The sequence below is a fragment of the Mus caroli genome, unplaced genomic scaffold (assembly GCF_978045245.1).
Source record: "Mus caroli unplaced genomic scaffold, Mus_caroli_1 scaffold_2, whole genome shotgun sequence".
Lineage (NCBI taxonomy): Eukaryota > Metazoa > Chordata > Mammalia > Rodentia > Muridae > Mus > Mus caroli.
The window spans coordinates 47,091,155-47,117,830 of NW_028227257.1; the positions used below are offsets into that span (position 1 = coordinate 47,091,155).

Genomic DNA, 26,676 nt, shown 5'->3' on the forward strand with positions numbered 1-26,676 from the left:
CCAAAAAGGACTTTGTTTCAGGTAAATCTTTTTATTGTTAGTGTTTCAACAACAGTAACACGGTCATTGTCACAGACATGTGAAACATCTATTTTGCAGGAAGAATACGCTACAAGTCACGCTAGTCACATGGCATTAGCATTCTGGCAAAGATAAATGATATTTCCAACTGCATCAAACATTTAATAAACAGTAAATTCTGCTTTCTGCCTGCGGGTGAATCAATGGTGTCCTTCAGTGAAAGGCTCGTCTCTCCAACTGTCAGCCCCGCTGGCTGAACTTTTCCGCTATCTTCTGGAGTTCCAGATCCATCGCAGCCAAGTTCTCCAGTTCCTTTTTCTGGGAAACAGAAAAGTGGAGCATTGATGACAAGTCACACTACCATACTACTCCAGTTCAGGAAGCTCTAAAGAGAAAGGGGAAGCTTGGGTACAGTAGAGGCTTCCTGAGTCAGCCAACATCAGGGATCTTCAAAGTGGGCTTTCATGATGAGTAGGTTGGGTAACCCAAGCAATTGCCTAGGAATTCCTGGGTCCCATATAAAATCGCTGACTGAGAAACCCTAGGGATCAGCAGTCCATGTGACTCTGATGTACTCTCAAGCTTGAGACATGATCGAATTAGGTCAAGGCTCCGAACGGGAGGTCGGCATGGGCATGGGAATCACATGGCAGGCATTAGGTGCCCCAGCACTAAGGTGTACTACACACCTAGACAGCACAGGTACTCATCGGACAGAAACTCAGGGGATTGATCCCAGAAACAGTAGATTTTCAAGTTTTCTAAACACTATAAAAAGAGAGGACAGCAGTGCAGGGATATGCACCATGGCTGGAAATCAACCCTGCTCTATGACAGGGGCACTCACATTCTCACAGTGAATGTCCCACTCATCTCTCCCCGTTATCAGACATGTTGATGCTAATAACACCAGCCTTGATCAACATAGTCTAATTCTAAGCAAAAGCCTCAAACCATACCTCTTCCTCCGTCAGAACTCTCTGGTCAGCCCTGGCCTTTTCATCTTTTGCCTCCTGGTGAGGCCCCATCTGCTCCTCTGAGTCGTAGAAGTCCGGAAATTCGTCTGCCTTCTTCCTGTAGTGAAGCAGCTGGTCCAACTCGGCCACTCCATCGTATTGCCGTTTCAAGTCGAGCTGAGGGGCCCTGGCAAAGCTTCTCTTCTCATATCCCCAATTCACATCCTCTGAGAAGGGCCTTCTCTCCCACCAGTCATAGTTGTACTCTGGGAAGAAATTCTTCTCAGTCAAGGTCACCCCATTTCTGTCTTCACCTTCATCCTCAAGAAAACTGTCATCTGGCTTGCCTCTTTTCTCAAAGTCACTATTCTTCCACTGGAGAGGGTCAAAGTACGGGTTGAACAGCGCCCCTAACCTCTTCCTCTTTTCAGTGATGGGATAGGGCTCATATTGTCTGTCTGGAAACCTCACTTCCTCCCTGCTTTCTTCCGGTCCTAGCTGCTCTTCCTGCTGCCACCATCTCCCTTGGTCCCCTTCCTCGCCATAGTTGAGGTAGTTTTTCTCCTGCTCTTGCCATTTGCTTTGTGGGTACCTTTTTGCCGTATCTATTGGGCTTTCGTGAACAGGGTAGTGCCCTTCATCCAAGAGCCTTTTCTCTTCTCTGGCGTCAAGAGCAGAATGGGCTCCTGGCTCCCGCCCCCTGCCTCTGTGTTGGCGTTCATTTGCCCCCTCGTAGCTCCTCTCTTCCTCGTTTTCTTCACCGTGTCTGTTTGCTGTGCTTTCCAGTTCAGAGTCGGGGTGGTTTCTCTTGTACTCCCTTTCCTGACTCTCCTCACTCCGAGGCCTTGGGGCTCTGTCCTCTTCGCTTCCTCTGCCCCGGTACTGTAGTCCCCGAAGGCCCTGGAAGCCCGGATAGCTTCTCAATTCTTCCCCATATTCAGGTTCCTCTTCTGAAGCCCTGTAATGAGCTAGATGGTGACTCCTTTTTTCCCCTAAACGGGCTGTGGCCACATCTGCCTCCTTGGACTCCTTGGGAGAGGGTCTCCTTTCCTCAGATAGAGGATGCCCTTCGTAAGAGAACTTGTTGGACCGGCTTCTCCCGTGGTGGTGTCTGGGCCTGCGTTTGGTTACTTCAGAGGCTGAGTCTTCCTCGCCTTCCTCCGATTCTTCCTGGCTCTGGCTCTGGTCCTGGTCGGTAAGCTCCTGGGGTTTCTCCTGCCTCCTTGTCTCCTCTCCACTCTCCTGGCTGCTTTGCTCCCTACTGTGTGTCTTCTCCTCCAGCTCCATAGAGTGTGCATCTGCTCTGGCCACTGACTCCTCTTTCATCTTAGCCGAAGCCTCGCTTCTTTTGTTGGAGAAGGTGTTCGGCTTCTCTCCAGAATCTTCAATGTGTTTCTTCTCTTCACCAGGATCTTCCCTGTGCTCCCCCATTGGGTAAATCTTGCCTTCTTCTTTCTCCCTCTCTTTTCCCACCCTCTCTTCCGAATGGTATATCTTTGATTCTTTGGACGCTTGTTGGTTGGAGGAACGGAGGCTCTCTTGATCATCCACTCCCTCTCGGCTGTGTCCTCCTCCTTCTGTCCACTTCTCATCGCCTACCTTCGTCTGGCCTTGAGAATCTTCTATTGGAGCTCCTGCACCCTCCCTACTGGAGGTCCAGCGGGTTTCTGAGGCATCGGCTGGGTCTCTTAGCAACCGTACTTCAAACTTCGAGTTCTCGTTTTCACCTTTCTCTTCACCTTTGACCTCTTTTCCACCTATAATGAAAATATAGGAGTAAGCACAACTGCAAAAGTGCTTGAGGTTCAAGTACCAGCCTCAGTGGTCACTACAGATCCGAGGACCCTGGAAAAGAGGAACATAATAGAGGATGTATGGAATTCTTTGAAAAGCTGATGGTATGGAAGGAAGCTCTTTGACTGTGTTTAAATCTAATGAGCTCTCTACATGTTTAAAGGTTTTAATAACACCTATTATCTCTATTTGTAACTGCCAATGGTCAAACTGAAACCCATATATAGCTTTAGAAAAGACTGGAAATTAGAATCAGAAGAACTCTTACAGTTCATCTGGTTCAGCCTCCTTGTTTTGCAAGTATAAAAGACACTGAGACTCAGAATGATATAATTCAGGACCACTCAAGTGTTTCCACACTTGAGTAGGGTGGAAAGGTTAACATTGCATAAATGAATGGCTCTAACTACAATTTAACTAAAAAAAAAAAATTACCAGACTTTGTTAGCTAATCAATTGTGTGGACCCTATCCAACAGGAAATGACTGCTCAACTTAGCTCAGTCATGGATTGTGCATTTCATCCTATAATGAACTGTGAACTTCACAGTGGTCCCACATCATCGGATCAGGTAGTGATGCCTGAGCCCCATTGGTTTCTTACTGTATACTTAATGATGTTTGTACAGCAACAAGATAGCCCAATGATGCTCTTCTCAGAATCACTAAATAATGCCTGGCTGTACCTAGTGATAAGAATGGAAAGTCTCTCTCTCTCTCTCTCTCTCTCTCTCTCTCTCTCTCCACTCAGGTCTTCCCAGGCCACACGTTCTTTGATGTTGAGAATAAGTTTCTGTGTTTTCTGAGTCAGTAGCAGATGACATAACTGGCATTTGCTGCTCTCTTCTGTCTTTCCCCAATGTCAATACGCCCTTTACCACATCCTCCACAAGATCCCTATGAAGAGGGATCTGGAGCTCACACTGTCTTTGTTGTTAGTTGAGGAGGCTTAGGTTTCAACCTCTCTCACCAAGTTCAGATAGGAGACTGGAAGCCAGGGCCACCGGGCACTAAGGATCAACACCAGCACCACCCACGGTGGAAGCCGCTAGCTCTTTGTCGCTGTGGAGCCTTGAGATGTGACTTGAGCAAACTGAGGCATGATAGACACACCAGATACCAAAGACTTCACACAAAAAAAAGAATTGTTAAAGTAACGTTTTCGATAGATTGGATAATATTAAATATACTGAGTGGATAAAATACATTAGATAAAATGAGATGTACTATTGACGTTAATTTCATTTGTATTTTTTATGACTTTAAATATCTTCACTAGAAAATTTGAAATTATATTTGTAATTCATACTCCTTTTCTTCTGAACAGCACTGATGGACCTATTTGTTTGCTTTTAGACAGGAGTTTATTATATGTTAACAGGAGGGAGCTTAAGAGAACTCAAGCAAGAAAACATAGAGGAACAGATCCCATGAGTCAGTTTGAGCTGATATTTACAGAGGACAACATTTATCTATTTTACACAATATTCAAGAAACCATAGCTGGCTTGTACCTCTCTATTAAAACACAGCTTGACATGGTAATAAGGCTCCCATGTTTACAAGGCTGCAGGACTGTCTTTGGACTTGTATATACAGACATCTGAGCACCCATTTGTCTGTCACAGTCCCTGTGGCATTATAAGAGCCAAGGAGGATGCCAGGAGGGTTATGAGTTCTATGCCAGCTGGGACTACAAAGTGAGTTTAAGACTAGCCTGAGCAACAAACCAAGACCTTGTCTGAAAAACAAAAAACCAAAAAGCCCATGATATTACATGCAGTGCTGGGGCACGGCTAATTAGTGGAGTCCAAGCAAACAAGGAGACTTTGGGTGGTACCCTTGACTCTTTGTGCCCCCTTTCCAAACTCCTGTGGTGAAATACTAATCAATGCTATGATAATTTGGGGAGGAAAGCCTTGGAAGGTTCTTAGGCCCTGAGTGGAGCCCTCATAATAAGAGCAAGGTCTTAATAAGGGGACACATAAGAGCCACAGTCTCCCTTCACACAGGAGGGCACAGTGAGAAGAAGGCCCTGCAGCCAAGACATGACCTTTCTTAATCCAGGAGGCCATCCATGGTAAGAAGATGGCCAGACAGCCAAGATGTGGGACCTTACCTTGATCATGTACACAAGCTACGACAGCGGTGAGGAGTTACTGTCTATTGTTTAACCCTGTGTGCCTACGGTATTATCTGTAGTGCTCGCAGCTGATTCAGACAGACAGATGCTGATGTCACTCACAGCAGAAGGACAGCAGAAGCCACATGCTCCTCTTCCTACCCGATTTAAGGTGTGAGGTGTCTTAAGTGTGAAGCACAGAAGTATTTTTATTTTCCTTCTGTGTTAAATGTGTGCTGCCTATAGCAGCTTGTGTCTGGAGCTGAACACCTCCTCCTAAATTTAGCTCTAAGCCCAGCAGGTGAGACGGGGGAGGGCTGAGTAGCTTTGGAAGTCTTAGTCAAGCTGCAACACCAAAGTGTGACACTCATTCTTGCCTCCAGGTTAAATGGGGAGCATATCTTATCCATCCTGTTGCAAAGTTGACCAGATCAACTTAGCCTTAGTCAGCCCTGGCCAGAAAAAATCTTGTACCCAGGGCTGGAGAGATGACTCAGTGGTTAAGAACATTGACTGCTCTTCCAGAGGTCCTGAGTTCAATTCCCAGCAACCACATGGTGGCTCACAACCATCTGTAATGGGATCTGGTGCCCTCTTCTGGTGTGTGTGAAGACAGCTACAGTGTACTTGTCATATATATATATATATATATATATATATATATATATATATATATATATATATAATAAAATATTTTTATTTATTTATTTTTTTAAAAAATGTTAATCCAAAAAAGAAATTTTTTTAAAAAAATCTTTTACCTGATAAGAAACTGGACTAGCATCTTTAAGTACCCTCCCCCCAAAAGAAATACTCAAACCAAAGCCAAACCAAACAAACAAGAAACAAACCCTACCATTCATCCCTTCTCTCCAAATACTTATTTGCTCACTGTGGGCAGGAGAGTGGGAGATGAGGCTTAGGGTGGAACACAGACCAGGCAGGCCATTCCTTCCACTCAGCTCAGCATACAAGTCTGCCTATCAGGTAAGGAGAAAGAGAACTAGGGCTAGGAGACAGAAAGCTACAACAGTAGAGGAATGGTGTGGCCCAGAACTGAGTTCCCATTGACCTACACTACAGAGACAACATCTAATTATCAGATGTCACTGTAAACAATCAAAATTTTAATCAGGGTGTGGTGGTGCATACCTTTAATCCCTGCACTTGGGAGACAGAGGCAGGTGAGTCTCTGAGGTCAAAGCTAAACTCCTGTTTACATAGTGAATTCCAAGCTGGCCAGAACTACATAAGTAAGACATAGTGAGATTATGTCTCAAAAATAAATATATAAATAATTAAATGGAAAGAAAGATGATTGATAGATAGGTAATAGATAGATAGATAGATAGATAGATAGATAGATAGATAGATAGATAATTAGCTTGATATTTAAGTCAGTGGTAAATTTCTTAAAAACTGGGCTTGTTCCTTGCCACCACCAAAACAAAATCAAGTAAAAATTCAAAGTCTTAACTTCCTTTGAAAGTTTGCAAGACCTGAATTACAAAGTCTGGTGACAGAGTGTGTCGTTCTTCCCCAGAGGATGAGAGTCAAGGAGCAGGCACTCCTGAGAAAGCCTCCCCCACCCCCTCTAAGGCTGCTATGCTGCTGCTGCCGCTGCCACCGCCGCTGCCACTGAGACCAGGCCCGTATTCTCGAACTGCTGACCCACAGAGAGGCACACACTGTGCTGCTTCTCGGCCACTCTTAGTCTTGCTTGCTCCTTCATAGCTTCGAGTCTAGCCTGAGTGGGGCTTGAAACTGCAACCCTGAAGGGACAGGTCCATCTTCCAGGCCGTTTCTGACTCTGTCTAGGCAGTGTCCTTGTTAGAGATTTGAGCCTGTTATTTTGATCTCTGGATCAAGAATCAACAGACAGATCCCAGGGAACAACTGGCAAGTTGGAATTACCTGAGCGCTAAGCACCTGCTTTGGGAGACAAGTAGAGTAAGGAATCCGGTAACTTTCCTCTGAGCAATCATGGTTACCTTATGTGACAGGCCCTTCCTTTTGACCCCATCTGGTAAATGAAGTCAGGGAAAAGGTGATGCAAAGTGGGTTGGCCCGGAGAAGTAGCATTTGCTTCCTGGGGTGACTTAGAACCCCCTAGCTATTCAAGCAGAAGATAAATTTGAGAAAACTGAAGCGTCTTGCCTGGAGGGGTGTAGGGAAGCATCCATTCACTGTTTACTTGAGCTTAGACCACCCCCATACCTGCCACAACTCTGAGGCAGATTGAGTTAACCCAGGCTACTCTGTCGATTGTCCATGCTTTATGCATGAGCCCCATGTGCCACAACCACAAGAGAGTTTGCCTTGTAATAAGAGACCTTTATTTTTTAAAGATTTATTTATTTATTTATTTATTTATTTATTTATTTATTTATTGTATATGAGTACACCATCTCTGTCTTCAGACACATCACAAGAGGGCATCAGATCCCATTACACTTGTGAGCCACCACATGGTTGCTGGGAATTGAACTCGGGACCTCTAGAAGAACATTCAGTGTTCTTAACCACTGAGCCATCTCTCCAGCCCCCCCGTAGATCTTAAAGGTGAAAAGAAAGCGCTCACTGTGCCCAACTTGCCTAAGAACTGCAAAGCAGTGGAAGGTATTCTCAGGAGCAGACTTTGTTTGAATCGGCTTACCTTCCTAAAGGACAAGGACTGCATAGTTCCATTAGAAACTGGTAACAGCAGATACTGCTTATGTCACTGTTTAAACTGTGTTTCCCACAGCTCTTCAGTACAGAGAAAATACTCTGCTAGCCTCAGAGCAGTTTTTCAACCTTGCTCTCCTCTCGCCTACCAACACTTCCCCAATCACCTCCTTATCTACCCCCAAGCAAGCGCTTCCCACACCTCGCTCCTCCCAAACGAAGACTCTTTTAAAATATTTTTAAAATATGAAATCAAGGAATTTAAGGGCTGATGGACAGCTCAAAGACCACACAGTCAATCTCAATTCCCTTTTCTGGAAAAAAAAAAAGGGGGGATCTTCCCCACTGTCAGACAGCTACGAAGGGACCTGCTTATGTCACTGTTTAAACTGTGTTTCCCACAGCTCTTCAGTACAGAGAAAATACTCTGCTAGCCTCAGAGCAGTTTTTCAACCTTGCTCTCCTCTCGCCTACCAACACTTCCCCAATCACCTCCTTATCTACCCCCAAGCAAGCGCTTCCCACACCTCGCTCCTCCCAAACGAAGACTCTTTTAAAATATTTTTAAAATATGAAATCAAGGAATTTAAGGGCTGATGGACAGCTCAAAGACCACACAGTCAATCTCAATTCCCTTTTCTGGAAAAAAAAAGGGGGGGATCTTCCCCACTGTCAGACAGCTACGAAGGGACCAGAAATCATATCACTCACTATCTCCCTAGGTACCATACTAGTAAATCAACGCTGTCTGTCAAATTATACCACAAGGATGCGTCTGCAGGTAAGGTGGAGGCTGGAGGGAAAGGATTCACCCCAGGCACAAAGATCTTTCTGAATTATGGGACACTTACTCTTCTTCAGGACTTGCCGGCACTCAGGGGTGATCGTTGGAACACTGGACTTGGATAGGGCATTTGAGAGGACTTCGATAATGCAGCGAGTCACCTATGAGAAGACACAAAAGTGGGCGGGAAAGCTGGTGTGGCTGAAACACAGCTTGACCAGGAGCTCCTGTGACTGGCAGCTTGAGCATGTGACTAGAACTGATGTAGGATGCTCAGGGCAGGAACCCAGACTTACAGGACCCTGAGGAAGCCTCCCAGGCACTACACTACAGACTGAAAGAAGGCATTGGGTGGTGATAGCCCAAAGGGAAATAGAAACCCACTTCTAAGCAGCTTAGAGGGAAATTGCCTCTGTCCTCAGGAAGACTAAATCCCGCCCCCAGGATGGATATATCTGTTTATGACAGGAGGGCCATCATTTGTCCCAGTCTCTGAAGGATAAAACTTTGTCCTTTCAAGACATGAGGGAGGGAGCTGTCAAAGGGAGTGAGACAGTCTAAGGTGTACATGCAAGTCAAGACTCAAGACCAACATGTCAACTTACCATTTCTTCATTGTGATCCCTGTTATCCACCGGAGCTGAGCTGACAGCTTTGAAGGAGAAAATGGAAAATGTCTTGAGTTGTTTGTTTGGTTTTTTGTGGTTTTTGGGGGGTGGAGGCTGAATGAACCAGATTTGTAGAATTGCCCAGCTTTTCTTGAGAGGGATGCAGAGTGAATACTTAGCAGAACCCATGGTTGGGATGACGTCAATGATCATCATTTCCTAGTTGCTTGTACACATGTGTGCAAATGTACATACATGTGTGCATACCTAAAATACACTGCTGCTTCTCTCAGAAATGTCTTGAGCATATTTGGAAGCAAATGCTGCCTTACAGCCAATAGAAATCAGATCCAGACCACAAATGAGGGACCTTCTTAGTTTTCAGCATTTTACCAAGTATTGTGCTGGTTACACAGCCATCCTATATTTGTGAAAAGTGTCTTAAGCTGTGCACTCACTCTGCAGTTTCCTACATTCTGTGCAATCGTAATTCTTTTAATGGAAGCAGAATCAGGTGCCCTCTGCAGTTCTTTCCCTCTGTCTACACCAAGTGGTTATGGATCTGTAGCTCTCTCTATTACTCCAGGTCCCAAGAAAATCTCCTCCCTTATACAAAAGCACAGGTATTAAAAGTCAGGTGTGGTGGTGCACATCTCTAATCACAGCACTTAGAAGGCAGAAGCAGGGGTGTGAGTGAATTTGAGGCCAGCTTTGTCTCCCTGACTTCCAGGACTGCAAAGAGAGACCCTATCTCAAAAACAAACAAACAACAGCAACAACTAACAAATAAAAACAAAAAAAAACCCCTCCAAAACACAAAATAACAACAACAAAACTCTCAACAATAACAACCACCAAACCCATGGGTATTAGATCATTACTCACACAAGACCTTTGCTTACATGATCTGCTTTCACTGTGATGGTTTTATGAGTTGTTTACAATTGTATAAACACCTAGAAGTATCAAGGTCTCCAGCACATTGTTACAGTCAGGATATCCAAGATGGCATTTAACAACTGGTATATGACAGTGTGTTTCAAAGGAAAAAATAATGCTCAAGATTTTATGAGACTCTGCCTGCCTTAAATCAGCATTTGGAGTGTCTTTGTTGGTCAGAAAATAGCCTGGTGACCAGCATTTGCCGGTGCCACATCTTCCTTCTCCCAATGATTGCTGCTTTTGTTATTTTACCCTTTGCTTTCCCTTTGTTTAATCCTTTCTGCTAGAGAAGCTCAAAGCCTTTACAAACACTCTTATTTCTACAAACAATCATTATGCTAGGGGAAAAAAACTTAAAGAGGAGCGATTCCTTTGGTCCCCAGAATAGAAGACCTAGCTGGGGCAAGAGCAAAATTCTCGAGCATCAGACACTAAAGCTACTCAAAAGCAATTTATTTATAATGAGCACCCTAACCTTTCTTCCAAGCCAAGCCTGTTCAAACACCTACTCACCCTACCTAACCCATTGCCTGTCAACCCAGAGGAAAAAAAATACATGAGACTTGGGGCAAATGTCTCTCATTTGCTTACTTTACTAAACATCCACCCCAATTGTTTTCAGGGTCCCACTGTTATCCAGCTTTATTAGGGTCACTTAAAAATGTTTAAAAAGTTCTTGATAAGCTATGAAGAAAGGCTCAGGTTCTTCCTCAGAGACAGGTCAAACAAAACCTGACTGGCCAACGTTTGCACTCGGGGTTCTTATGCCTGGCTCTGAGGGTTCTGTGGGTTTTCCTTTTCTTTAGTGCTGCAGACTGAGCCCAGATCCTCACACATGGCAGGTGATCACTCCCTGACCGAGCCCCAGCCTAGGGCCAGTCTTTCATGTTCCAATGACTGCTATTTTGAGAACACGCTCACTTTGGCACGTCTCTTTTTTCACCTCAAATCTGTGAAATCCTCTGGAAAGAAGAACTATGAAAGAATTACTCCCGTAATGACTGAGAAGTCACCCTTTCCAAGTTCAACTTTCCAGACCTTCTGTAGCAGAGCAGATCCACATATATAGTTCTGCCTGTTGTTCTTTTCCAATATAAAGTGGGTACTTTAACTACCCAGACTGCCAAACTATTAACCCTTGTCAGAGTTGATGGACAAGGGATGTCTCATTGTCCTAGACAATTAGCAGTTTACAAATTACTAGTATAGAGCATCCCCGTTTCCCCAAGGGAGACTCCTCAGACTCTTCTTAATAGAAAGGAACTAGGGTTTGCTTATGGAGCTGTGTTGTGAGCCTTGGTGAGAATGCTAAGTAATATGTATTTCTTCCAATAGAATCTGTGAGAGCAAAGAAGTGACTAAAGATGTATTAGGTACCCAAAACTGGTTTAACTTATTTCTGTAGCAAATAAGAAATACATTTGATGCTTATGGAAAAGTAAAATAATCAAATGACAAAAAAATATCCAATAGCAAATCTGAGAATAGCTCCTGAAGCATCAGCATCCATAAGACTATGAAGGTTTGATTCGTATGAAAATCACAGCTGCAAAGTAGGCTCAGCATGTTCTTCTGCTGGTAAACCATGGGCACCCCAAATTCCACCAAACTTGCGAGTCAAACAGGATCTGCATAGCAAAAATACCCTTCTCTTTCATGTCATATGGATATGGATTTGGTTTATTCATATTAATTTTTAAGGTGCACAGTACTTACACAGACAGTTGTGGATCTCCTTCAAGAAGCTCGAAATGGTAGAAAATTAACCAGATGACTTCCTGGGGTCTCAACCATGATTTTACTAAATAACAAACTACTGGAATCCCCTAATTGCCAGATTTGGGGAGGTGAATGCTAAAATACATGGTGTGTTTCTGGGGTGATGACCATGCCCTAAAATTGGTAGTGGAGATGGTTATAGTCAAAGTGAAGCAGTAGGCTGCACGATGAGTGAGTTGTCGCCTAAAACAGAAGAGATTTGCATAGCTTCGGTTTTTTACTACTAAATATTCCTTCATAAGAGGTATGAAATGTTTAACCACCACCAAAAAGTTTAACTAACCAGTTAAACGATTTACAAAAAGCTTACTCTTTTGTAATCTAGAACACAATGTACATTGTGTACAGTGTATCATTGTGTCCTGTTCAGCAATATCTTTCCAAAATACTTTGGACTTGAAAAATTCTAAGTTGTTCAGTTTGTTTCCTTTTATCAAATTAAGAATATGATATTTAAAAAAATAGTTATTTGTAAAAATGATTTTTAAAAATGAGAACATTATGAATGCAATAACATAAATTACCATTGGCTTTTATTTTGTCAAACATTGGATGAGAGATTCCTGTCAATCAAAGGCATATATATACATATATATATTTCATATAGACATATGGATATCTCAATTCTAGTTAGAAATCTCAGTCTCAGAACAAAACACTTTTCCGAGGACATTCACAGAGACAAAGAGCTGCTAGCGTAATTTGGTGTTATACTTATTTTTCAGTTTCCCAACACAAACACATCTTTCAGGCTATTGGAGACCATTGAGTAAATTTAGAGTAGTTTGAGACTTAGCAACGCACTCATCCACACACAACCGTCAAATATTAGCTACTTCTGTTTCCATTCTTCAAAATTGACTAAAACATTCATTTTGCTACTCCAAAGATAATTTCATGGGTGTAACACCGTCTTGTTATTTTTATTTCTAGAGCACAAAAGGAAAGAAATATCTAGTACAGCTTCCATTCATAAATTAAAATGTGAATTACCTCTCTTTAGAAACATAAATACAAAGTGTAAATATGTTAACCCTGTAAACAGACACACGAAGACCTGCACACACATATATGACATGCTGAGGGAAATGCCTTAAATGCACTCGGATCTAGTTCTAACTCAGTGCCTTTAGAATAATAGAGGAAACTCTGTAGGGCCAACTGCATGCATTCCCACCCCTCTGTGGTCACGGGGCTGTGAAAAGTCACACGGAGAGTCAGGCTACAAAGGCTCTCTCTAGCTTTTTGTATAGAGCCTGACATCTCTGCAGAGAACACAGAATGCGGCTTTGCTTCCAAGGGCTGCACATCCCTGGCGGGGAAAGCAGGAAAAAGCTGGACAGCTCTTGCTTCCCCTACTCAAAGCCAGGCCAGGCCAGGCAAGGCAAGGCAAGGCAAGGGATACAGGGAAGAGGAGAGGCGAGATAGAGAGTGAAACCCAGTGCCACCAGCTCTAGGAGCTGTCCGGGGTGCTGAAATCCCACTCACCGGCCAGAGCCGCTGCGCCCAGGAGGCTGAGGAGCATAGCCGGCTGCATGGTGCCGCTCGCCAGCTGAGTGTAGGAGGAGTTCGGCGGGTGCGGGCTCCGCAGAGCAGCTGTGGCGCGGTGGGCGCAGGCCTGGCTCTTATGAAGGGCAGGCGGGGTGCAGTACCCGGGGGCGAGCGGCGGGCGGGGGCGCCCCTCGCTCAGCCCTGACGTCACGGAGCAGCCCCGAGGCGGCGCCAGCGGGCGGAAGCACAGCCAGTGCGTGTGGCCTTGCGCAGGGTCCCAGCAGACACCGGCAGGGATGCGGGGACGTCAGGTGCTGTAGATGTCAGGCAAGGAGGGAAAGGGTTCAGCTCATATTGTCGCGCCTGCGCTCCAGCTCCTCCGCGCACACCTCCGATGCTGCAGTTTGAGGTTGTGGGATACTTGTGATTCTGAAGTGTGTAAATGACGGGGTCAGCTTTCTGTTTCCTCTGCCAAGCTGAAGAAAATCCTTGCTTGGAATAAACACACAGGCGGTTCTTAGACCTTAACAAGAGAGTAATGGCTGTAAACCTAAGTGTACAACCACGAATGTGTAACCTGCTCTTGGTTGAGATGTTTGGTTTGTGTATCTGTGTATCCCATCTATGGCTCTGTCTGTCTTCTCTGTCCATGGAATCTCCTACCCGACGTACTTATTCAGATTGACTTAAAAAAATCAAACAGGCCAAAGGATACACTTCAAAATTATCTCTCAATTTTTTCCAAGTTCAGTTTTCTCTGTAACCACTTTCTGTGGCTTAGGCCTAATTTAGTTTGGAGCATACATAACTGGTGCTATTTCTTTACCTCTCCCCACCCCTCTCCCTCCCCCTCCCTTCCGTCCCCATCTCCCTCTCCCTCCTCTCTCCCCTTCCCTCCTCGCCCCCTTCCTCTCCCCCTCTTTCTCTTGATTGGTCACTTACCCAGCTCTTCTGATAGACATTTATTTAAGCTGTCACCCTTTGGCCCTTAGTCACTCTTTTACAACAGGAGCATAGCTTGGGGTGAGTTAAGGAGCTAGTACATCCTTGAAAACCTGTTCCTCTTTGCTTGCTTTTAAATAGAGATAGAAACACATTTTAAATTATGTGTGCAACAGAGATTATAACATCTTCCAGGTTATTTTTGACATGGATTCTGTTAGCCTGATAAGGAATTGGGGAAAAGAACTGGGCAATCATCCTGCCCAGAAGAGACACAATCTGCTCCGATAACAGATTTCGAGGACCAGTGAAACTTGACGTGAGATCTTTTTGGTCAGGTGATAAAAGTTTTCAGTTCCTTTTCCTGAAAAGAGTGAGGCTCAAATTCTCTTTGAACATGCTGAGAACATAGAAAGATGCCTCCCCCTGGAAGGTTATTTACCAAAAACTGCAGCCTCAGAGTGTATGTTTTTAATTTTTCATTTATGTTTTTCTACATTGCTGGAGAGAACACAGAGGCACGGGCATACCAGAAAAGCACACTACCACTCTCCTGTATCATCAAGCCCAGGCTTAAAAATGATAGTTCTGAGACCCTGGTAAAATTTGAAAAGGCATATAGATTACATCCCTCTCTGGGAACTGTACACAGAGACACAGGTGTAGGCAAAACACCCATCCACATAAAGGTAAATAAATCTTTTCAATTTTTAAAAAGAAGAAAGTAAAATATGAAAATGAACAAAGCCTATTGTCAGAGAAGGACTGGAAACTCTTGCCCACCTGGGCTACATATAACAAGCAGAGAATGTGTGAGGAGACACAGAATATTACACCAGAGAGGCCAGTGCTTTGTAAACGACCTGCAAAGACTCACAGGCCTTATGGCCCAGTTCTTTTTGACTGGCTGCTCTCCTTGGTTCACTACCCTATTCCCATTTTCAGTAATGATTCCTTTACAAACGTATTTAATTATGTATTCATTGAGATAGGGTCTCACTGTGTAAAACAGGCTGGCCTAGATGCACAGAAATCCACCTGCCTCTGCCTCCCGAGTTCTAGTTCTGTTTTTAGCCATGCATCACATTTCAATGAGTCACCCTGTGTTTGTTCCCCCAACCCCCACCACTATAATCTGTGCTTGTAACTGTGCTGGCATGTCTGCTGATTTCAGGGAGAGGTCCTTGGAGAGTCAAAAAATGTCATTGTTTTTAGAAATGCATATTGAGGTTTCTAGTCTCAAAATTTGTGGGAAAGTATAAGGAAAAGAGAAAAAAAGGAATCACTTTCATATCTTAAAAATTAATATACATACACACACATACATACAATTGTTTTTTCCAGACAGGATTTCACTATGTAGTCCTTGGTGTCCTGGAACTCTAACTCTCTCTCTCTCTCTCTCTCTCTCTCTCTCTCTCTCTCTCTCTCTCTCTCTCTCTCTCTGTAAAACAAGATAGCTACAAACTCACAGAGATCCTTCTGGGTGCTGGAATCAAAGGTGTGTGCCATCATCACCACCTGGCTTGATTTTTTTTTTTAATTTAAAGATGGGGCTTTATTGTGTATAGCCCTGACAAGCCTGAGACTATGTAAACCAGGGCAATCTAAAACCCACAGAGATCCTCCTGAGTACTGGTGTTAAAGATGTGCACCACTATGCCTGGCTAAGTAAAGAAAAAAAATATATAAACATTTGGGCAATTATGATGAACTGTATACTAAAATAGCATACCATTTTTGCATTTTTCTAAAGTCTGAAATTCTTTCAAAAAAATCAAAAATCAATGTTTGAGGCCTAAAAGAAAACAGTGAACATAGGAAACAGTGAACAGGAAATAGGAGATTGTTTGGTGTGATGGCTCAGCATAAGTTGAGGCCAGCCTGGACTGCATAGTGAATTCCAGGCTAGCCTAGGCCAAAAAGAAAACAGCAAGAGAGGGGGGAAGGTACAGTCTATGAGAGAGGTTCTCCCTCTATTGTTGACATAGCACAGGGTTAATGCTACTCTTTAAATATACCAGGGATTGGTAGTTACTTAAAGCTGCTCTCTCCTTGAAGTATTTGTACACTGGTTTTCCAATACTTCCCCTCTCCTCTTTTTCCCTAGAAAATCATGGGATTAAACAATGTTAAAATCATCTTTTGGCTTCTCAGGTTGGTCTTGGGCTGGCTAAGTTGGTTGCTCATTAAGACAACCTTGGTGACCTTGGTGAAGGAAAGCTCTTTTCTTTCTTGGCCAAGAGCCAGTCTCTACATTAAGTTTTAGATCTCTCTGTGCTTGGGTGAAGGACGCTGGGAGCGGACTGCCAGGATCTACATTGTTGCCATAGAAGAAAAAGAGGGGGAACACTGTGATGGTTTGTATATGCTTGGCCCAGGGAGTGGCACTATTAGGAGGTGTGGCCTTGTTGGAGTAGGTGTGTCACTATGGGTGTGAGCTTTAAGACCCTCATCCTAGCTGCCTGGGAGCCAGTATTCTGCTAGCAGTCTTCAGATGAAGATGTAGAACTCTCAGCTCCTCCTGCACCATGCCTGCCTGGACGTTGCCCTGTTCCTGCCTTGATGATAATGGGCTGAACCGCTGAACCTGTAAACCAGTCCAAATTAAATGTTGCCCTTATAATAATTGCCTTGGCCATAGTGTCTGTTCACAGCAGTAGAACATTAACTAAGACAAACACTAAAGGGAACCGTGGCTTAAACTCTGAAGGGGGAATATAAACACAGCTTTTAATGATATCGTGGCCCACCTATCCTGGGAATCCTGTTTTGAGATGGACCTTTCCTAACTCCCCTATAATTTCATCTTGAAAAATAACCCAGAGTTTGTATGTATGTGGATGTTACTCTAGAGACTCCTGGACCCTGATGCTTACTCTGTTTCAGGTCTCTTTACTCACTGACCCAGGACTCACCCTCTCCATACTGCCTCATTTTAGTGAGTCTTATTATCTGATGGTAAAGGCCATCTTGTGGTTCTCTTTAAGCTGCTGGCCATTCTCAGTCCTTTATACTCCCATACAACGTTTTCAATCCATTGTCAATTTTCACTTAAAAAAAGAAACCCTGCAGGGATTTTAACAGGAACAACATCATGCCTTTACATCAATATAGGAGCAGCTGGTATCTTGACAATATGGGAAAGGCTTAGCTGTTTGGTTTATTCTGAATATAATCTTATCTCAGATAGCACAACAATGTACCAGGGAAAGAAGTCATGAGGAACAGTATTTTCCAGGAATTCTCTCAAAGAACTGAGGAGGAACAAACACAGCTCCAGGGACCAAGATTTAAGAAAAATCACGATTTTGCCCACGGCTTCTGAAATGACTAGCCTGGAAAATGAAACCAACAAAGGGAATTTGATACTGAAAATAATACACAGGGATTAGAAAAACAGAGAGAACAGGGAATGAAGTTGAGAAAACCCAGAAGTTGGCAAATGCAGGTAGCTGCTACCTCCCTGGGGATGGAAGGATAGAGCCACTCTGCAGTCCAGAAACAGAGGCCGCTTAAGAAGGCAGGAGCTGGGGCCTGGGCAGAAAAGGCTTCTGGGTAACAGCTGGCAACAAAGGATGCTGTCACTGCCAGAGATGTAATGACTTCCTTTCAAGGAGGGGGAAGGGAAGAAATACTTAGCTTTTTCTTCTTTGCAAGGCCAGTGCCTCTTAGCAACCGAAGCTACCTGGAAACCAGGGGAAACCAGGGAAAGCATTTACAAGGGCCAGTCTCCCCAGCAAGACAGGTCAGATCAGAGAGAAAATTAGAAAGCAAACAGACAAATAGCAAATACATCAAGCCACCTTGGAGTCTGGGCACTATCTTTGGGTTTCCCAATTCACTAATCCAATTCATTTGTTTATATGACTTGTTGGCTGCATGTCAAGCACCATGGCTTTGGTAAACTCTGTGCTCAGTCCCAGTGTTAGTGGAACAAGGCTGGGGATTGCAAGGGAGGGCCTGGCCTGCTGGGGGATGGTGCATCCATGGAAACTGTCGCCTTGCTGCTGTAATTCCCGGTGTTGGTAGCCACCAGATGACCGCTGTTTATCTCTTATGACTTTGATTTCATCAACCTCCCCTCCCCACCGCCACCCCCACCATCCCCTGCCCAGAATCCCAACCATGTCCAAAAGAACTTTCCCTGGCTAAGTTTGATTCTAGAATACATACTGTCAGGTCAGATTCCTGATGCATTTCTCAAATAAGAAATAATAAGCCAATCCCAGTCTCCAAAAATCCACCAAACTGTGGATCATGTAACGTCATACAACTTTCATGTGGTTATATATTAATAAAATGAACATTTCCCCTAGAAATGTCAGGAGGTTAAAGCCATACATCATGGAGCACAGTAGGGAGTGTTGCACAGTTGAGCTTTACATAAGGAGATATGTCAGACAATTCAGTAATTCTTTAATGCAGTTGAGAGAAAGCAAAGCACAGACAGCAGGCATTGGGGGCTGGTGAGGTGGCACAGTGGGTAAAGCCCTTTGTCACCAACCCAAGAGCCTGCATCTAATCTCCAGGACCCACTTGGTGGAAAGAGAGAACAGACTCCTATTATGTTGTCCTCTGGTGTGTATCATGTCGCTACCCCAGCTGCCAAATAAATAAATGGACAGTGAAGAGGAAAAGGAGGAAGAAGAGGGGAGGGAGGAGGAGACAGGAATGGAGAGATAACTATGCTTTGAGTTTGATAAGTTTGGCGAGACCTTCATGCTTTTCGTAATTTACTTCTTGATGTTGCTAGCTATGTATTTTGTAAACAGTCGTGAGTGGGTAGAATGAGGGATGTTTTTGTTCTTGGTGTATCTCCCTCAATAATACACACTCATTAGGTAGAGTGACTTGGTTTATTTTTTATATATGCTACAATAAGCTTTTTAAATTAATGTTATAGGACCAAATGCTTAGTTAGCTTTCTAATACTTCCTTTATAGATGAAAAAAATGAGATTAAAATTAAAGACACAAAATATCCTATCTAGAACTATACAGTGGTAAGAGGCAGGACTAAAATTTCTGTCTTAGTTAGGGTTTTATTGCTATGAACAGACACTAAGACCGAGGCTACTCTTATAAGGCCACCATTTAATTGGGGCTGGCTTACAGGTTCAGAGGTTCAGCCCATTATCATCAAGGCAGGAACATGGCAACATCCAGGTAGGTATGGTGCAGGAGGGGCTGACCGTTCTACATCTTCATTTGAAGGCTGCTAGCAGAATACTGACTTCAGGTAGCTAGGATGAGAGTCTTATAGTCTACACCCACAGTGACACACCTACTCCAAATGGGTCACACCTTCTAATCATGCCACTCCCTGAACAAAGTATGTACAAACCATCACATTTTCTTTCTTTTTGTTAAATTAATCTTAAGAATTTTCTTTCTAAAAATTTAACACATTGACTGGGTCATTAAAGTTTAACACATGTACCTACCCATGTAGTTGTCATCTACATCCAGAACATTCCCAGAACTCACAAAGCTCCCCAATCCCTTTCAATCAACACCTCCAACAAACAAAACCCCTCTTCCAGTATCTAGCATGATGGATTACTTTGGTATGTCTTAAATTTTTGTACGAATGGCAATATATAGCTTGTGCTCTATTGTGTCTGAACACTTACAATTAGTGTTGCATTGGTGTATCAGTCCATGTTTCCGTGTATCACATTATTCATGATCTTTAATTTCTATGTAGTACTCCATAATATGGTATGGAACAATTTATACAGCCTGCAGTTTGTGGGTACTAGGGTTGTTCTCAGCTTAGATATACTACAAGTAAATGTTTTGAACACTTGAGTGTGAATTGGTCACATCAGCTCCAGTAGACACTACTAGCTTTCTGAAATGAGTATGCCAGGAACTGGGGTTTATATGGGGTGGGGGATAAATATCACATGATTCAAACTGCCGAGTTGTTGGCCATCTTAGTTCCAGGACACGTTGAGGCCAAAGCATGTGTCCCTTCTTATATTTATGTAAAACTTAGACAAAGGTTAGCCTTGCTTACTCGGTGGTGATGCCCTCTTGTCTCTACAAGACAGGAAAATAATAAACCACGTGGAAAGGACACTTTTTTTCAATTCAAATCACACTCAATTTTCTTAACTTGGTATTTTTTTCCCTAGAAATCCTAGCAGAAAGACCAGGTCAGTGTAGCCAAGAGAAAGGACACTTCAATTTTCTTTGACTTCAAGCTTCAAAGACTTTACATCTGCACCTATGTGGTGATTTGGGTTAAAATAAGTCTGTTGAGTGGTTCATGGCTAATGAGAGGCCGGGACATTGCCTAATGATGAAAAGGGGACAGTTGGCAGAACTTGAGATAAAAATGGGTGCTGTTTCCTTAGTGTATCCCAAAAGTTCAGCAACATGTTGTGTGTGTAACACGGGGTTGAAAATGTTCACATGTTGTATAAAGCAGATAGGTACACAGCAAAGCAGAAAACAGTCTCAAAGATAGGATTAATGCAGATTGGGTGACCTTGGAGTTCTTCCTGGCCACAAAGCAGAAGGGAGCTGGCAGTAACTGTAGTTCTATTTACTCTGCAGTAAGGGACAAGAGATGGCAGGATTAAAGGCTAGACTACACAGTGAGTTCAAGTGCAGCTTGGGCAATTCAATGAGACCTTGACTCAAACTAAAAGTAAACAACAATCTGGGGTATATTTCAATGACTGAGCATTGCCTAGTATGTGTCAGGCCCTAATTTCAATTCCCAATCAGATTAAAAAGAAATCTAACTGGATTTCTGATAGGAAAACATGTTTGTGGCACATACCTCCTCTAACACTCTAATACTGCTCTACTGCTGAGTAATGGCAGGCTGAGACCTTTGTCCTGCTCTCTTGGGGGAATCTGTCTACCTCTTAGTATCACCTTCTCTGTGTCCCTGGTGCCTGGGTACCTAGTCTCTTTACTCCGTTCCTATGAAGAAGCACTGGATATAGCCATCTTCCTAAGGAGTTTTGATATTCTGCTTCTAAAACCACCATTTAAATATGTGGCACTCCCAGCACCTAACACAACGGATGGCCATACCGCTAAGTCATGCCACCTGTAGGCTAATTAGGGGCCATTGGTGCCCCAGCAGTCCTGCCCTGATGGTTTTGGAGTTGTTTTTTTCCTCTGTCCACTGAATTCTGTTGGCTAGTCTCTGCTCTCATGCCAAGGAGCCATGAAATAAGTTGGCTCTGCTGGATGAATATGAGATTTGATGATTTTGCTCTGTGAGATGGCTCCCTCCTTCTGGTGTTTTTGGAGACTGTAAGGAACAGCAAATCCAGGCAGCTCTCCTCTAACAAAACTGCATTCTGAGACTTAATGTCCAGAGAAAACTTCACATGGGAGAATCTCAGCTTTATATACCCATGAATATTTTATTTCCCAATAATTCGTAATGGCCCTTAAGGAGCCATTATTGTTAAGTAAATGTCCATGACCTAAGTTCTCCAATGAGATAATTGCCCATGTTTTTGTTCTAGGTAACAAATATGCTAATGTAATTTTTACTGAAGGATCACCCCCACTCCTGTCTGCCTCTACCTTCCTTTCCTTTCTTTTACCTTTCCTCATAAGTCTAAAAAAATAGTAATAACAATTTTATATTGCATTATAAATGTGATGCCGTCTAAGATGGCACATCACCAATGTGCCTGCTCACCTCAACACAATCTATTCGACCTTTAGAAGACATATTATCTAATGAAGCAAAAAAAAAAATATTAGAACATCTACTGAATTGGGCCTTTCCTGTCTCCACTCCATTCCAGAAGCACAGTGGAAGCAAAATTCATAGAATTTACAGGACAAAAAAAAATCTTTGTGGGATAGGAAGGGTTGAGTGGTGACCCAGCTCTAGATCTAAGTGGGAATAGCAAGGTTTATCAGACTCAAGTCTGTTCCAACATGTGCCAACTTTCAGCCCAGAGGCAGAAAAAAAAAGTAAAGAATTTCAAAGCACCTGTCCTGTGAGGTTTTTATGTCAGCTTGACACAAGCCAGATTCATCTGAGAGGAGGGAACCTCAATTGGAAAAAAAAAAAATGCCTCCATAAGATCTGGCTGTAAACAAGCCTGAGATCATTTTCTTAATTAGTGATTGATGGGACAGGGCCCAGCCCATTGTTGTAAAAGTATCTTTTTTCCCCCTGATTTAATTGTCCTCTTGGTCTGCTAACTTAGGCCAAGTCCTAGAAGCTTCTAGCCTCTGCTCACTCTTATCTAGACCTAGAATGTTTTCAGCCTCTGAGATTTATTGTTGAATAAGCTCACCCTTTCTAACTCTTTCTGAACTCTGACTGGCTGGTTCAATTCAGCTGCCCCAAATTCCTCATTTTCATACCCCTTTTACATTTCTCTTGATTCTTTTCAGTTAAAGTAAGACACCAAGACGAGTTTGAGGGATGAGTGAGAAGTAATTCAAGAAACTATGTCCTACTTCTTTATTATACTGTTCTTATAGATGCCTATAAGTGATCCAACTTACATCATCTACCAGTCTTCAAGACTCTAACACCACACACATACCAAATACAAAACCAAAGAGGCACTTGGCACAAAGTGTGCTGTTACAAAGTGCTAGTAAGTACCGGTAAGCAAAGTTAAACTGTTATTCCCAGACCTCAGGGTTCCCACAGACCATCAAAGACCACCAGGAGTCCAACTTGTATGCAAAAGTAAATAGTCTTTATTCAAGCTTGAGCTCAGATTTCTCCATCTCCAACACAGTGGATGGGTGTGGAAGGTGCTGAGCTGGTGTCAGCCTTATCTTTGATACTGTTTAAGTTGGGTAAGGGGCTTTCTAACTTGGCAGTTACTTGATGGGTTGACTTTTTAGAAAGCATAGCTTGCATGAAATTTTAGCTAACATCATGAACTTTGCTATAACTTGAGTCATTTGTCCTGGACATGACATTGGGCATTTCCTCTTATCAAGGGTGGTGTGACTATTATTTGGCACAGGTGTGTGTGTGTGTGTGTGTGTGTGTGTGTGTGTGTGTGTGTGTGTGTGTCTGTGTCTGTGTCTGTGTATGTGTGTGTCTTGGTTCCTGGAACAAGCTGTGGTTTTTCCAGTTACCAAATTCAAACTGAGGACAGGCTGGACATAAGATGAAGTTTGAACCCAAAGTTGAATTAGCTGGCTTGGTCCTTCAACAGTCCTGGAGCCATTCAAAACAACCTACTCTTGAAGAAGTCCAAGGCAGAGGACGTCTATGAGTGTAACTATAGACTCAATGCAGGATCCAATGAAAGATGCATTTTAATGAATCTTTATGAGATCCCTCACTTATAACCAGTGAGCCATGGACCACTCCTTGGGCTAACTTCTCCGTAGCTCCTCCTAGAGACAGTAACGTTCATGCTTGAGGTACAGGAAGCTGCTGAGAAGGACAACTCTGTGAGTTCTTTAGAATGGGTGGTCTGGGAAGCCTTTTAGAACACCTGAGAGAATGAAATTTTAATCTTTGTACCTTGGTGCTTTCTGGTCCAATCTCAGTGATCAGTCTCTGGACAGGTAGTTCACATCGCATCAGGGCTAAGGAGATGTCATCTTGTCATATCACTTGGCTGCTTTGGCAGTTCTTATCTATCCACCAGGCACTTGGGCTCAGTTATGCCTGAGTTTCAAGGCCTCCTGCAGCCTCCATTAGAAGAAATGCAGAGAATTCAGCATCAGACCACATTTGCCTAGCCTGGAATGTGAATCCTGGTGACTCATCTCCCCAGTCACTTCCACTGTCATCAAAGATTCCGTAGTGTGTAGTTAAAGAGTGTGAGGAATCTCAGATCAAATCCCATTAAGGCCACTTATCCGAGCTGTGTGATTTTGGACACAGAGCTTCACTCTGTGACGTTCTAACTCCCTTATCTCTAAGAGGAGGATAAAGAGGAGCCCAAATGAGGGAGCAAATGAATTAGCTTTTATAAGCTCCTACTCTGTTGACATGTGGTAACACTCAAGATGTGGTGGCTTCATCGCCACTGAAATATAATATTTTGAGATATGGTTTCATATGCTAATTCTCAGCTTTTAAAGTCCAAAATTCAGTGGGTTTTTAAAAAGTTTTTTTTGTTGTTTTTTGTTTGTTTTTAAATCTTGCAGAGTTATGACATACTGCCACAAAGCACCAGCATTCTGCATAATGAATGGTTTCTGCCGAGATCCAGCTCAGCATCCAGGTAACCAAGGAAGGCTGTAAGGTGGCATCAGCAGGGGCAAAAGCTGATGACTTTTGGCAGGTTTAACTCCTGTTGATAACATCAGGGGAATTAAGAAAAAAATTGTTACTTGGGCTCTGTTTGCTTTGACTCCTGGGCCTCTTGCTGTCTAGGCAAGAAGATCAGAGTTCCTTAGCTCTTTGTGAGCCAGAAAGAAGAAAGAAAGAAAGAAAGAAAGAAAGAAAGAAAGAAAGAAAGAAAGAAAGAAAGAAAGAAAGAAAGTAAGTTAGGCACACATATTGAATGAAGCAGAAAAAAGTTAAAATGCCACTTTATTATTGTTCTTAGTTTTTATACCTTCTTGGGATAACTGATCACATGGTTTTTAAAAGTATTTTTACATTCCATAAGTTCATAGTAAGTTTAAGACAATAGTTCATGTCATAGGTCATCAGGTCTTAAGAAGTTACAACAGAATTGTTTACAGTCTTTCCATTAAGACTAATACCTGACAAAACATTCATTATCTGTTTTCTAGTTCCTCAAGTTCATTATGTTTAAAGCAATAGTTTGTATGTCACAAGTTAACACAGACAAATCATATACCTTGTCAAGAGACAAATCATATACCTTGTGTCTTATTATTTTGAAGTCTTGTATAGATAAACTAGTCCATCATTTATTTTCTGTCCTTGCACCTACAATAAATTGCCCATTTCCAGTTTATGACCTTTAGTTACTAGATTGTAGCTTCATTCCTAACCTAGATTGTAATTTTGTTTCAAGCCTGTTTTCTTTTTCTAGTGCAATTAGCCAATGGCACATGAAGGTTTACAGAACTCTATTTGTAGCTTTTATTCTATAGGGGGCTTGACTATTTGTATCAGTTTAGGAGTTCTATAAAACCATTATCAGGAATTATGAGATAATCAATTTGTCTACATAGCATTACAACATAAATGTACATCTTCACAATTCTGCAGGAAATCTGTCCATCAGAGTGGGTAAATACCCATAAAATCATTAAGCTACGTAATAGTGGCAGGATAGGCATATCAGCATTGAGAAGCAATCCTGCGGTGAAGTCTCTTGGGACTTTTCCTCCAGAGTGCACCAACAGCAGCAATGAAAACAGTGGGCCATTTCCAGAACGCTCACTTGCTTGCCATAGCTGTTCCTAAATGGCTTCTGACAGGCTTCCTCACTTGTCTTTCTGCCTTTGTCCATGTCTCCTCACAGTCTATCCTTCCCATGGCAGTCAGACAGAGTGAACTAGAATAATCGATCAGTTTCCTCCAAGACAGAAAAAAGTAACAACAGAAAAATAACTCTAAATAGCTTTAGGAAGTTCCTAAAGCTGACAAGATGCACTAGCCCCACCCAACCCCCAAGTATATAAGCTCAAAGATTGCTGAGAAGTGATTTTTAGATAAGCTGAGCAGACTAGAAGAGACTTATACCAACCAAGCTACATAGAAAGGATATTCCTCAATCTTTTTGGCTGCCTGCGGGTTGTATAGTGTGTTCCTGGTTTCCAGCTTTTGTGGACTGTCACTGCTGCTGGGATGGGTTTTGTTGACACAGCTATCACCAAAACAGACAAGTCATTTCTGTTCTCGTAAGTAACACACCAATACAACTCATTGGCTCTCCAAATTTGGACTTTTGACATCCTTGCTTTCATTCTGTTGTTGGTTCCTTAACTGAGGTGAATAAACATTTTTTTTAATGTCTCCCAAGGAACAGTGTCACACAAGGTTCTGTCACTTACTCCTGTGCTCAAATTACCTCAATTCAAAGGCTGTTCCTAACCCTTCAGGATTTGGTTTCTATCACCATTCTCATTTCCCATCTCACTACCCCACTCTTCACTGTCTTCTCCACCATTCCCTCTGCCACAGGTCTTTTGCACTTAATCTGCCCCCATACAGAGCAAGAGGCACGTGGATAGTAGCAAGCAAAGTGAGAGGGTTGATTAAGAAATGATATACTTGCAAGAGAGGAAGTGGCTCTATGGGATTTCAGCAGGGCAACTGGCCCTCTCTACAGAATTGAGACCTCTATGTTTCCTTAGTGAAGGGTTTGGACTCATCTGTACAGCATAGGTGTCTCTGCACAGGCTTTGTTCCATGTAGTTCTACCTATCTCTCACAGCTATTTTCACTTAGCAACTTAAACGTCGACCCAGAGGTGTGAGTTTTAGTATTACAATGAACCAGGTCACCTTCAGACTCTGGAGTGCCTCTGTGCCTCTGAGCCAATGGTGGGTCTCAGTGGGTCTTGGGAGGGGTTCAGCCTTCCTCAATGACAACTTTAAAATTGTTTAATTTAATTGATGAATGGTGGTTGTGGTGGTGGTGGTGAGTTTGTGTGTGTGTCTGTGTGTCTGTTGTGTCTG

The 26,676-nt window shown here is 43.0% G+C and overlaps 1 protein-coding gene across 1 annotated transcript; it reads right to left on the bottom strand.

Annotated features, from left to right (window-relative positions):
- Positions 1-13,499, bottom strand: Chgb (chromogranin B). Its single transcript, XM_021156555.3, has 5 exons — positions 13,160-13,499; positions 8,948-8,994; positions 8,410-8,503; positions 981-2,734; positions 1-339 (listed from the first exon to the last, which is right to left on the bottom strand). Exons 1-5 carry the CDS (start codon positions 13,206-13,208, stop codon positions 262-264), a joined length of 2,022 nt encoding a protein of 673 aa, XP_021012214.1. The 5' UTR covers positions 13,209-13,499; the 3' UTR covers positions 1-261.
- Positions 13,500-26,676: the final 13,177 nt, after the last annotated feature.

Coding starts and splice junctions, on each gene's coding strand:
- Chgb (XM_021156555.3), bottom strand. CDS start 13,208: ATGCAGCCGGCTATGCTCCTCAGCCTCCTGGGCGCAGCGGCTCTGGCC. Junction 8,504..8,947: donor GGGATCACAATGAAGAAATG/GTAAGTTGACAT, acceptor GTCTTCTCATAG/GTGACTCGCTGCATTATCGA. Junction 340..980: donor GAGTTCTGACGGAGGAAGAG/GTATGGTTTGAG, acceptor TCTGTTTCCCAG/AAAAAGGAACTGGAGAACTT.